The following is a 13,644-nucleotide window of genomic DNA, read 5'->3' on the forward strand; positions in this document are numbered from 1 at the left end:
AATCTTTCCCAGACTAAATAAAGTGCCCAATCCAGACTCAAGTCTTTTTCCTAAGGAAGCCTCTGTAATCCCCTGCCATTTCTAGACTGGACCTCCTAGTGGCAATGGGAACATGGAATAGTTTTGCACCTCTGAGCATCATAGAATTGAAGAGCAGAATTGCATGCCAGGATGGCCCAGGGCCAAGGTGTGAATGTGCCCTCCAGGCTGGTCCTTCTCCATCTGGTATTCAGCAAAATATTTTAAAGAGAAGCCAAAATGTGGCTTTCTGGCTTGTGGTAGACAGAAGAATGTTTATGTAAGTGATGACTTAATATGAAAAAAAAAAAAAGAAAAGACACAAGTCAAGTCTTTGGTCCCCAATCAAGGATTTTGTAGACCAGTTTCTTCCTAAGCCTTTATGAGAAGTTTTTTTTTCTTAGATATTTGTGTAGGTGAACACAACATGGAAAAAGAAAAGGAATTACTGGTTTGATGTTAGAATTGAAAGTAGAAACAGTACTGAGAGTATTTGTTCCCTCTGAAGAGCAGTTAAAATTGTTTCCAGTGTTTATCCCTTGGACATATTATTCTTTTTATTCAGGACAAACACACACACCTGTACCAAAAAAAAAAATAGACAACTGCTTACAAAGAACATCCTCTTTAAATTGTTTGACCGTGAATAAGAAGTTGTAGCTTCAACTTTGTTTTAGCTTCTTGGGATAAGTGTTTGTGATCAGTGCAGTACTCTGTTACAAAGGAACTCTGCACTTTGAGACCTACCAGCTTGGAAACTGTAAGGCAACTGTAGCCTGGAGTTGTAAGATCTTTATGTGTGTTTGTAAATTGTACAGATTTTTCAGAAATATTCAGATTCCTAAAAATTGCACCTGTGATTCAGATGTCACAGGAAGGTGAATACTTTGGCCAAGATCACACTGCTTGAAAGCTACCAAACTAAGATATGAAGCCAATTATATCTCTGAGATTCAGCACAAAGTTCCTTCAAATTATAAACTTTACTTAGATATCTTAAATATGATTTGGTTTACAAAAAATAATTTTAATGCTTTTAAAAAATTGTTATAGCGTGCAATGTTTTTTCCTTTGGGGAGGTATATAGAACCATGTTAAGTGTTCTCCCCATTTTATACTCATGATTAAAATTTTTTAAATCATTAATTCTAGTTTATAATTTGGTTCACAAGCATTTCAGATCACTGAATAAAACTGACAGTGAAACAGTGAAGTGCTGCAAGAGTGGGTACTAAAATGATGTGCAAGATCAAAACATTTTGCTTTTCTTCTAAATCAGTTTTAACCATTTAGCTTGTGTCTTAGTTTCCTGTGTCCTTTTAAAAATCTAGTACAACACTCTTGCCTCCTACCTGTAGAGAGGTCTTTCATCTCCCTAAATAATGTTCTTTTGCTAGATGTAGTGGTTTTTTTTTAGCCCAGGACTGAAAACTAGTAAGTATTCTGCCAGTTACCTGTTTTGTTATGCTCAAAATCTGCTCTGTCCCCGTTGCTCTCTTCCATACAATTCCAGGAGTTTCATCAGTAATTTGATCTAATTCTATAATTGTATCATTAAAAAACATTCCTTCAAAGAGAAAAGGTTAGAGATACCTTTGTTTTTAAAAAAACATTATTCTAAAAAGATCTTAAAAAAATTTTTTTATTGGAGTATAGTTGATGTACAGTGTTGTATTAGTTTCACATGTACGGCAAAGTAAATCAATTATACATATATCCACTCTTTGTTAGATTCTATCCCCATGTAGGTCATTAAGAGTGTTGAGTAGAGTTCCCTGGGCTATATGTGCTTGCTCAGTCACTTCAGTCGTGTCCAACTCTTTTGCAACAGTAGGTCTTTTATATATATATATATATATATATATATAATTAGTGTGTTTATCGGAGAAGGCAGTGGCACCCCACTCCAGTACTCTTGCCTGGAAAATCCCATGGATGGAGGAGCCTGGTGGGCTGCCATCTATGGGGTCGCACAGAGTTGGACACAACTGAAGCGACTTAGCAGCAGCAGTGTGTTTATGTCAATTCCAATTTATCTCTCCCCCTGCCTTATCCCTTGGTAACCATAAGTTTGCTTTCTACATCTGTAACACTTTGTTTTATAAATAAGTTCATTTGTACTGTTCTTTTAAATTCCACATTTAAGTGATATGGTATTTGTCTTTCTGTGTCCAACTTCCTTCACTCAGTAAGGTCCATTCATGTTGCTGCAAATAGCATTATTTAATTCTTTTTATGACTAATATTCCATTGTATATGTGTACCACATTTTCTTTATCCATTCCTCTGTTGATGGACATTTAGATCGCTTCCATGTCCTGGCTATTGTAAATATTGCTGCAGTGAACACTGGGGTGCGTGTATCTTTTTGAATTAGTTTTCTTTTTCTGATTTCTCATTACTAATATATAGGAATGCAAGAGATTTCTGTGTACTTTGTATTCTGTAACTTTACCAAATTCATTGATGAGCTCTAGTAGTGTTGTGGTCCAATTTGTATCCCTTTTCTTTTTCTTCTCTGATTGATGTGGCTAGGATTTCCAAAACTATGTTGAATCATAGTGGTAAGAATGGACATCCTTTTCTTATTTCTGATCTTAGAGGAAATGCTTTCAGTTTTTCACCCTAGAATAAATAAGCAAATTCTAAAAAAGATCTCTTGTAAGAGTTTTCTTCAAGCACCTCTTTGTTCCTAGAAAGACTGTTCAGAGAAACTATCTCCCTGTCAATATCTTCCTTTGATGTATGTTATGTCTTTTGTTGTCAAAATTTGCCATGCTTTTTTTTAACCATAAAATTTCTTGTTTTCCTAACATTCCTCCAGTGAAAATAGTTAAAGCATGATTTAAAAAATCAAAGTGTAAGTAATAGTCTTCTGCACACTGACAGCAGTTTTGGTTTATGGAGCAAAATGGCCTTGTTTTATAACTTTGACTTTATTTACTTTTCAGAGAACCACCTAAAATGAATCTCTTGTAAATAACATGGAGGGAAGGGGGTATGACAAGCATCCATTATTCTGCATAATAACAACAGCTTCATCAAAAATGTCCATTTTCATTGTGCATCCCAAACCTTGCCCAAAACCAAGATGAACCTGAGAATCTGCTTCATAATGCTTGATTCTGAGTTTATTTGGGAGAAAAATAAGGACTTTAAAAAAAAAAAAAAAACACACAGTATTTTTGATGCAGGTTTTTGCTTTTAGTTTTAAGTGAGATAAAGGGATTACTAACACTGAGTACAGAATTTTATTCTAAATCCATTACACTTATTTAACTTAATGAGCACAAACTATATGCCAGATCTTAAATTGGATTTCATCTTTAAAGTGCAGACTTTGTCCAGAGAGGATGCAGATATACAAATAATCATAGAGCAAAACTGTGCCGAAAGTTTCATAAATTCTCAGAATAATCTATTTACAATTTGTGAAGTATTTGTATCTCCATATGCAATTTTTTTACATATATGCATAGGAAAGCACAGATTTTATTTTTTATACAAATTATAATTATATACTTTTTTCTATACCTTTTTTTTTCCACTTAATATATATCCTGGTAGTTATTTCATATCAGGAAGCACATGGAGCTCTGTATCTCTAATGCTTATAAATGACCACATCAGAATTTCATTACATCGATGTGCTATAATTTAACAAGTCCCCTGGGGCTCAACATTTTGGTGGTTTCCAGAATTTACTATTATAGACAGTTCTTATGTGGTTCATGCGTGGGCAAGTATCAATACATTTGTGGGATAAATTCCTAGAAGTGTAATGCCTAGGGCAAAGGCTATGTGCTTTTATGGTTTTGAAATATAATTCAGCAAAATTCAAATTACACGTGAATGTTCACACGCCCAGCTTTTTGTATTACTGATCTTATGTATAACCAGAAGGGATAAACAGACAGGAAAGGTGGCAGAAGGAAATTTGGAAAACCGCACATGTGGGCAAGAGGAACGGAAAGGATGTGTTATCATCTTCCCATTAGGGAATATTTTGGTTCCAACGACCCCAAAACATGTGCTACTTCCCAAAATTTAAGTCTTGGTGCCCATTTTTCTCAATTTATGCCTAATCTCAATAAACTAGTCACACACACATCAGTTTAGGCTATTATTGTTAACTGTTCTGGTTTCAGGGCTCTAGTTATGGGATGGAGTATCTCCATGTTGTTGTTCATTCGCTAAGTCCTGTATGACTCTTTGCCACCCCATTGATTGTAGCAATGGGTGTAGGCTCCTCTGTCTTCCACTGTCTCCCAGAGTTTGCTCAAATTCATGTCCATTAAGTCCCATTTCATCCATCTGAATATCTGCATATGTATGTGGTGTAATCTCACCATGTCTTTATCCATTCATCTGTTGATGGACACTTAGGTTGTTTCCATATCAAGAGTATGGTAATAGTTCTGCTATGAAGATGCCGGTATCTGTTCAACATATTATTTGCATTTCCTTTGGGCATGTATATACCCAGAAGTGGGATTGTTTAGTCCTGTGGTAGTTACGTTTTTAATTTTTTAAGGAACCGCCAGACTCGTTTCCATACTGATTATACCAATTTACATTCTGACCAGCAGTGCATAAGGGTTCCCTTTTCCCTACCTCCTCATCAGCATTTGTTACCCCTTATCTTTTTGATGAAGGCTGTTCTAACAGGTGTGAGGTGATTATCTCATTGTGATTTTGATTTGTATTTCCCTAATTAGTAATGGTGAGCACTACTTCACATACTTGTTGGCCATCTGTATATTTTCTTGACAAAAATGTCTATTCTGCCCAATTTTTAGATTGTTTTGCTATTGAGTTTTATGATATTAACCCCTTATCAGATATATAGTTTACAAATTTTGTTTTCCTCATTCCATAGGTTATCTTTTCATTTTGTCAATCATTTCTTTTGCTGTGCAGAAACTTTTTAGTTTGATATGTCTTCCTGTTTATTTTGTTTGCTTGTGCTTTAGGTGTCATATCCAAAAGATCATTACCAAGGCTGATGTCAAGGAGTTTTTCCCCAGTGTTTTCTTATAGGAGTTTTACGGTTCTTGGTCTTATTGAAGTCTTTAGTCCCTTTTAGGTTGTTTCCTTCTTTTATAGTTTGTTTCATTCTTTTATATGTGAATAGCCAGTATTCCCAGCAACATTTATTGAAGAGACCATCTTTTCTCCATTGAGTATTAAGCATATATACATGGCTTTGTTCTGGGCTGTTGATTCTGTCCCATTTTCTATGTATCTGTTTTATTCTATTATATACTGTTTTGATTACCGCAGCTTTATCATACAGCCTGAAATCAGGAAGTGTGATGCCTCCCACTTTGTGCTTTCTCAGGATTGGTTTAGCAATTTGAGGTCTTTTAGCTCCATATACATTTTAGGATTGTTTTTTCTACTTCTGTAAAAATCGCTATTGGAACTTTGACAGAGATTGCACTGAATCTGTAGATGGTGGCTCGGAAGAGTACAGAGACTGCCTGCAATGCAGGAGACCTGGGTTCTGTTCCTGGGTTGGGAATATCCCCTGGAGGGAGGGCATGGCAGCCCGCTCCAGCATTCTTGCCTGGAAAATCCCATGGACAGAGGAGCCTGTTGGGCTACAGTCATGGAGTCACAGTCAGACACAACTGAGCAACTAAGGACGCACACACAGTATGAACATTTTCACAACATTTGTTCTTCTAATCATGAGCGTGACATACCTTTCCATTTATTATTTGTGTCAGTTTCTTTCATCTGTGTCTTATAGTTTTCCGTGTAGAAATCCTGCACTTTTACTGTTTTTGATGTTGTAAACGGAATCACTTTATTATTGGATAATTTGGTCTTAGTGTATAGAAATGCTGATTTTTGTAGGCTAATTTTGTATCCTGCAACTTTGTTGAATTCATTGATTAGGTCTAACAGTTTTTTGTTGGTGTCTTTAGGATTTTCTATACATAAAATTATGTCATCTGCAAATAGTTTTACTTCTTCCTTTCCAATTCTGATGCTTTTATTTTTCTTACTTGATGTGCTGGCTAGGTCATTTTTGATTCTTAATCCCATACTGCCTTACATTGTAATAAAAAAGTTTCAGCAGATATGTCTTGCCTGCTGGTTCTTGGCAGTGGGAGGATATGTTATGTATGTATATTATTTTATAAATCTGCTCTAGCTATAGTGCTGAGCAAGTAATACTTTAATGAAAAAGTTATTGACTTTATTAAACCTAGGAGCAACCCTGAGTCATTTCCCCTAAACCGTTACTTTACAAATAAACAAACTAGGGCTCCAAGGAGATGTCATGATTCAAAGTCATGTTACTAAAGTCAGAGTTGAGAGTATAACCCAGGTCTCCTCATTCTAGAACCTGCTTTTCTTTTCCTCTTTTGCTACCATCACTCTCTGATTTGATATAAGAAATATTTGTTCCAAGCTAAACACTGATTCAGGAAAAAAAATTATTTACTTTGCACTTACTGGGCCTGGGAAGCTCTTGTTGATCCATAAAAGCTTCACATTGGTATGCGCCTACTTAGAGAAAATGTTATTTTGCAATATAATTATTTGTTAACACATGTTTGAATCCCCTGTTCTCTTCCCTAGACTCAGTCTTCTTATAATTACTCAATATTAAATGTTCTTAATAACTATCAATAGGATAGTCCTCTTTAACAGGACTAACCAGGTCTTGCACCATTTGACTCCTACAGCCAAAATGTCAGAGCCATGTCTTTCTCTCATACAGCTAGTATTCGAACAATGAGCTTGTCCTTTATCCTCCACCCCTTCACACACACAGCCATTACAGTGCTCTTCTGAATGATCATCCTTTCATAACTAGCTCAGTTATTACCTCTCCTCTTACCAAGTGTCTCCCTCAGTTCCCCAGGCAAAGGGAGTCACCTCCTCCTACTCCTTTGAGGTGAACTTGCGTGATTGCCATTCATGTCTGCTACTCAACCACAGACTATGAAAGGGTGGGTCAGGGATGTCTTGTATGCCATGCTTGCAAACACAAAAATCTCGAATGAATGAATGCAAAATAGTACAATATATGTTTATGATCTAAAGTTGCCCAGTGGAACATGATAAATATTTGAAAAGAGATCTCTAGTATTTGGTGCTGAACTGTTATTGAAGGATAACGAAAACAGAGATACCCCAAAATAGTTTAGAATCCAGAAAGGCCTACATGTGATATTGGACTATGGTATATGTTTTTAGCAGATCACTTGAGACAAAGACATTGACAATAAGTAACAATATTTTGCATCCCCAGAATAACAACAGGTATGTGATCTATACCAAAACAGTAGCTTCTACTGTCATTTAGATAGTCCCCCCAAAACTCCTCAGTTCCAAATTCTATTTGTTTTCATGCCATATTCTCCTAATAGTCTGAATTGTTTAAAAACCCCCTAGAACTATAATTGCAAATTATACTCAGACCTTCACTTTTTGTGTAAAAAAAAAAGTTTTCTGTGGGCTTAATAGAATTTTATTCTCTGAAAGGTGATGACTATCTGTCTCTTATCTAAGATTTTGCTCATACATATTATAATGTTTTTGAGCTGTAAAGTTGATAATCAATCATGTTTTTATCTTTCATGGATGATGAAGCTCTTGCCGGGGAAGGGGGCTGTTTTTCTTGTCTCTGGTTAATTCAGATGTTTTACAAAGATAGCTCCATCATTTAAGGAAGATTTTTAGATTGATGTTTTAAACAACTACAAAAAAAAAAAGCTGAAAAAACTACCTTAGATGTTCATTTAAAATGTTCTCATATGGTAATGTTGTTTCAAGGTCAGTGTGAACAATGCCTGATGGAAATAAATGAAAAAAATAGTTGTTTCAATCAAATTTTGATTTTAGAACTAAAATCAAATTTTGCAAAATGTAAAATACTACCAACTAAGGAAAACCGCTTAAACTTGCAGCATGAAAGCTCCAGTGGATCCAGATTTTGAAAGGCAAATATTTGACACATTTTTGTTCACAGCTACTGGGTTTTATTTGAAGTTTGGAATAAGCATTCAAGCGGCAGTGTAGGTCTGCTTAAGAAATACCCATCACCTTCTTAAAAACAGACTCCCGAATTGCATTTTAAAATGCACTCTGGCATTCTTAGGGGAGGAGTAAGTTTGGATTTTGTTTTAAACAGATGTGATGTTGAGATCTTAATGGGCAGTTTTCACAGTTCGGAATAAAGGGGGTTGGGCAGTGGAGTGGACTGACAGAGCAGCCCTTCAGGGCTGGTGCTGGGCGCGTTCCCCATCCTCACCACGTTGTCTGCCCCTCCGCAGCACGCCATGCCCTTCTGGAGGGTCTCCAGTCACTCGGACCTCATGGCCCTACATCATGCCTTGGAACTGGAGTACCTGTAACAGTCACCTAGCACTTTGAAGCTGCACAGCCGCCCTGTGACCGGGGGACACATCCACCAAGCTGAGTCCCAACTGGGCGCCAGACTCCAAATTAACATTTCAGCATTTTGACACCCAGCTGCTGTGGGTCCTCGCCTCCACCTCTGTGGGAAATGAAGGACACCACACCCCTTTCTTCAGAACAGCTGTTGACTCCTAGTACTGTGAATCCATTGCAAATAAGCCATGAGAATGTTCTAGCACAGTGTAGTGTGTCTTGGCCACATTAACTAACCATGGTTCGAACCTGTGAAGAAAGGACCTGCAGACGCTTAATGTTTCTAGCATCTTCAATGTGACATAAAACAGCTTCTCCAATACAGCAAACTTGATTGCACAACAAAGACTGAAGTGGGTTTCCTGAGTACCAGTGGGGGGATTTTTCTTGTAAAGGTTTACTTTTTCTGGTGTCTCATACCCAGGGTCTTCTGTACATCTCTACTTATTTATGAACAGACTTTAAAAAAAAAAACAGCTTTATCGAGGTATAATTCAAGAACCATACAGTTCACGCAAACAGACTTTTGACATCAGATAACTGAAGAGACAGTAGCATGACAGAAGCGATCAAAGGCCCTGGCCTCATGACACAGCAAGTACTTTGAATTTTAGCACATTGCAAAGTAGTTTAAAATATGTCTAATTTAAACGTATAATATGTACATCACTGAGACAATCATGTACAGAAAGAATTTTTGGTGTAAATTTGTAATAATGGATGATTTCTTTTACATATTGTTTAGAAAAATGATATTGAAAGGTAGCAATGCCTTGATAGTGAAGTATGAGGAGGACCGGCACAGACACGCAGGGCCTTCTCCAAGTACTGGGTATAAATATGTAGATAATGGATTTTTTTTTTTTTTTTTAGATCATGTTGTCAAGACCAAAAGCATGGATGTCAAGTGTCAATAGGATTTTGTTTTCTAATAATTTTTTTCCCCAATCTGTACTTTTTTTTTTTTTTAATGCTGTTAGGAGGGCCTTGGTAAATAACACATCAGTGTCTTAAACAACTGGGGTCGGGGGGGGGGCGGAGACAAGTCCTCTTACAACCTCACTTTTTCATTTTTAGCATTAATGCAGTGTAACTATTTGGCAAAGGAGAGTTATTCAAATGCTTCTTCCCACAGAAAGAAGGTAGATGATGGATAGATTTTATAAATGGCTCATGAATTGGACACTAGCAAAGGGACACTATCATGTGTCCAGATGATATTTTCTTGTTTAAGGAAGGCCATGACCACATATCTGCAAATCAGCACAACTTTGTATTACTTCCTTACATTCATGTTCTTTCTCTTTCCCTCCACGTCCCACCATCATCCCCCACCAGAAAAGTTCATTGCCAGCAGTGGGACATGATCCAGTCATCATCACCGAGAAAATAATGCTACTCTTTTCACCCCATCCTAACTATATGACAAGCGTAAATCTGAGAAATGAAGCTTGTCACCTTTGTAATACCCTCAAAAAAGTTCAGCCAGAAGTAATCCATCAGTTTATCTAGACACTAGTTTCTCTCATCTAAAGGCCTTCCATTGTCATGAGATTACTTTTTGGATGAATTTTCTTTAATAGTATATTGGAGGGAAAAAAACCCACCAGCTTTGACCCAAAGTAGCTACAGAGCTGCCCTATCCTTTCCTAAGGTTTCATGTTGCTGCTAGAATTAGTCAGTTGTGAATATCTCCAAATTGTTGAATCATTGAATTCAGTTGTTTTTTCCTCTCTTGCTTGAAGCAAACAGAAGTCAACAGTTTTTTAGCCTTTCCATTTTATGTTTTTGTACTCTGCAAACTGAAAAGACAAAAGTTCATCATCTTGGCCTTACTGTATAAAGGTGTGTCGTATCCACAACTGTGTACAGACTTTTTCTTCAATTTGTGTTTAAATTAATAAAACTGATTTGTGAAGTACTGTAAGCTCCCTGTCAGTGTTTTCTTCATCTTTTGGTTCTGTAAAATAGCAGGATCTTGGTGGTGTTAGAACACTCATAGTCCAACAAAAGAAAGCTGTATGGAGCAACTGTAGTAATGGCTTTATCAGCCCTTGCAAGGAACTAAGCTAGAAGAATAACAGCTGTCTCTTTGATCACCATTAAGAACAGATGAATGGAAAAGCCTTTTACTTCCTCTGAAACTATATAAACAAGACTTTCACTCAGATTTATCTGCTATGGAACCGAATTCAGCATCAAGTATCTTGGATGTCAGAGCATAGATTTAGCCACTTCAATACCCAAGGGACAGCAATGGAAACTAGTTTCCATTCCATTTCATCTGTAAAGAACGCCCACAACATACATCTCTAAGATTTGGCCAGCTTCATCACTGACAAAGAGCTATATAACAGCACAACTTGCTTCCTCCTGGGATTTCATCTTAGAAACACAACATTCACACATACAGAACACATGAACATCCAACATGCAGTGGTCTGACTCATTCATCAGGCCGAGGACATTCATTTTTCACATGCACACGTTTGGCCAAGTGGCTTGAATAATGAAGTGTCTGTGCATGCTCAGTTGCCCGAGAGTGAGACATTTGGAGAATGTCTGTAGGCAGGGGTGGGGAGTGGAGGGACTTTTAGGTCTCAGGTGAAGAAAGTATGAAAAAGAGTCAAATGGAGAGCATACCCTCAAAGGATGGATTTTCTAAAGTGCTGCTTCTAACATGATACCCTTTGGTCCATAGATGAGAGGCCACATTTCTCTCCCTACCATTCTAGACTTTTCAGATACAGTCACTACTTTCTTTCCAACATTGTCTCTCGTTATTCTTATTATGAACAAACTTTCTGTCCATGTTAACTGATCTCTTTAATAGACCAAACAGCCCCTAAGAATCCTTGCCTCACCTCTACTCAGGGCTTGCCCACTGCCATCAGTGACTTCCTCCACCCTCCATCCACCCAAGCCATGTTCAGCTCCAGAGCCTTCCTTGCAGAACCTTCTTTCCCATCCTGGCACACAGTGCTAGCTCTTTCTCTTGAACTGCTCCCACCTCCAATGTCCATAGTCTTACTGACTGTTCATAATACCCTCCTCAATGTGGATGGAGTTTACATCAGAGTAGGCGTGAACAGACATATGAGTGAATGAGGGAATGAATGAGATATATTCAGTTGGAAAGGTTCTTTATGGAAAATTAAAACAGGGAATATATGTAAGTGACAGGGCTTCCCTGTAAAGGACGGACAGAGCTGAGACAGATGAACTGAGACCAACTACTAAGAAGCAGGCCGCATGTGAAAATGAGGGGTAGAAAAGAGAGGCACAAAGGTCCTTGGAGGAGAAGACTTCTATTTATTGTGTTCTCGGAGTGAGAATCACACTCATGGGTCCAAGAAGAGATGATTTTGCAAAGGCTAGCCACCTAGAGGTCTACACAGGGCTGTGACCCAATCTGATACATTCTTTGAAATGACCACTCTGGCTGCTGGGTGGAGAGTGGACTATAGAAGGGCAAGAGAAGAACTGGGGAAACAAGTCATTAGGCCAACAGCAAGGTCCAGGCCAGCAGCAGCCAGATTCAGATTAGGATGGGAAAAAGAACACTTGGATTTATTTTTAGCAATAGCAACAACAGCACTGGCTGAGGAGTTGAAAGAGGTGAGCAGTGGGACACGAGGACAGTGGACACCCCCAGAGTAAGGCATCTCCCCACCCACTGTCAGATAGTATACCCAGTGGTGTACTGGCCTCTGCAGGCAGGTTGCCTGGGTTCAGATCCTGGCTTCCCCATTTTGTCTTGCCAAGTTAACTTCACTGTGCCTTAGTTTCCTCATCTGTAAAATGGGGATAATAATAATACCTACTTTAGACCATTGGAGAAGGAAATGGCAACCCACTTCAGTATTCTTGCCTGGAGAATTCCATGGACAAAGGAGCCTGGCAAGCTATAGTCCACGGGGTCGCAAAGAGTTGGACACAGCTGAGTGACTATCACTTCAGACCATTACAATGAAGACCAAGTAAATTCATATGAATAAAGTGCTTGGGACACCACTTGGCAAATTATTCAATGCTGTTCATTCATATGCTTGCTAAGTATTCATAGACATTTTTTTTTTCTAACTAAAGAATCAGCTCTTTGATGGCACAGACCATTTACAAGGGGATTACATTTTTCTGGACTAGTCAAGGAAAGTGAAAGTTACAGTGTTAGTCACTTAGTCATAGCTCAAACTGTAGCTCAGCAGTCTCCTCTGTTCATGGGATTCTCTGGGCAAGAATACTGCAGTGGGTTGATACTTCCTTCATCAGGGAATCGTTCCAACCCAGGGATCAAACCTGGGTCTCCTACACTATAGGCAGAGTCTTTACAGTCTGAGCCACCAGGTAGGCCTAAGTCTAGGAAACAGGATGAAAAAGAAAACCATTGAGTAGCAATTCTTTTTTAATAGCCACCATCCCAGTGCTTGAGGTCAGGAATTAACGAGTTTTTCATCCTGTTTCCTAAATGGAAAGGAAATCCAGAAGGAAGGGGATATATGTCTATGTGTGGCTGATTCATTTTGCTGTACAGTAGAGACTAACAACATTGTAAAGCAATTGTACTCCAATGAAAATTAATTAGAAAAAAAAAAAAGGACTTCTCTGGTGGTCCAGTGTTTAAGAATCCATCTGCCAATGCAGGGACACGAGTTCAGTCCCTGGTCCGGGGAAACTAAGATCCCACATCCTGCGGGACACTAATCCCACATGCCACAACTACTGAGCCCTTGTGCCCTACAGCCCTGCTCCACAACAGGAGAAGCCACGGCAGAAAAGCCCATGCACCGCAACTAGAGAAAGTCCCCTCAAAACAACTAAGAGCCCCTGAGTGGAAGTGAAGACCCAGCGCAGCCCTTAATAAATGAATACATTTTGGGAAAAAAGAATCACAATGATAAAGGACACTTGTGTGAGCAGTCCTGTGGACATGCGAGGTGGGGCAAGCAGGGCAGGCAGGAAACCCTGCCCCGAAGCTGAGCCCTGCAGGCTGAAGCTGGCCTGAGCAGAGTGGGGAGAAGGAGAGCACAGGAGAGAGGCCACAGGACTACAGGAGCACAGGGAGTGTGGGTCTGAGTAGCCAGGAGAGGGAAAGGTGAGGATGGGAACTGTCCTTCACCTCCAAGGACAATTTCAGACTTACTGCTTTTATTACCCACAAGCTTGGCTGTTCCCCCTCTATGGAAGACAGAAAAGCAAGAAGACAGGACCAGA

The 13,644-nt window shown here is 38.6% G+C and overlaps 1 protein-coding gene across 10 annotated transcripts in view; it reads left to right on the plus strand.

Annotated features, from left to right (window-relative positions):
- The window catches only part of EYA1 (EYA transcriptional coactivator and phosphatase 1), a 193,975-nt gene extending 183,624 nt beyond the window's left edge, over positions 1-10,351 (plus strand). For 6 of the 10 annotated variants that reach the window (XM_070382268.1, XM_070382274.1, XM_070382270.1 and 3 more), the window contains one exon: positions 9,304-10,351. In XM_070382268.1, the coding sequence (XP_070238369.1) occupies positions 9,304-9,444 (141 nt within the window). In that variant the 3' untranslated portion in view covers positions 9,445-10,351. Of the gene's footprint in view, positions 1-8,312 lie in introns of all 10 variants that reach the window. The other 4 variants (XM_070382271.1, XM_014481995.2, XM_070382272.1 and 1 more) reach the window with 1 other exon arrangement.
- The last annotated feature ends 3,293 nt before the right edge of the window (positions 10,352-13,644 follow it).

The sequence above is a fragment of the Bos mutus genome, chromosome 14, assembly GCF_027580195.1.
Source record: "Bos mutus isolate GX-2022 chromosome 14, NWIPB_WYAK_1.1, whole genome shotgun sequence".
NCBI classification, from domain to species: domain Eukaryota; kingdom Metazoa; phylum Chordata; class Mammalia; order Artiodactyla; family Bovidae; genus Bos; species Bos mutus.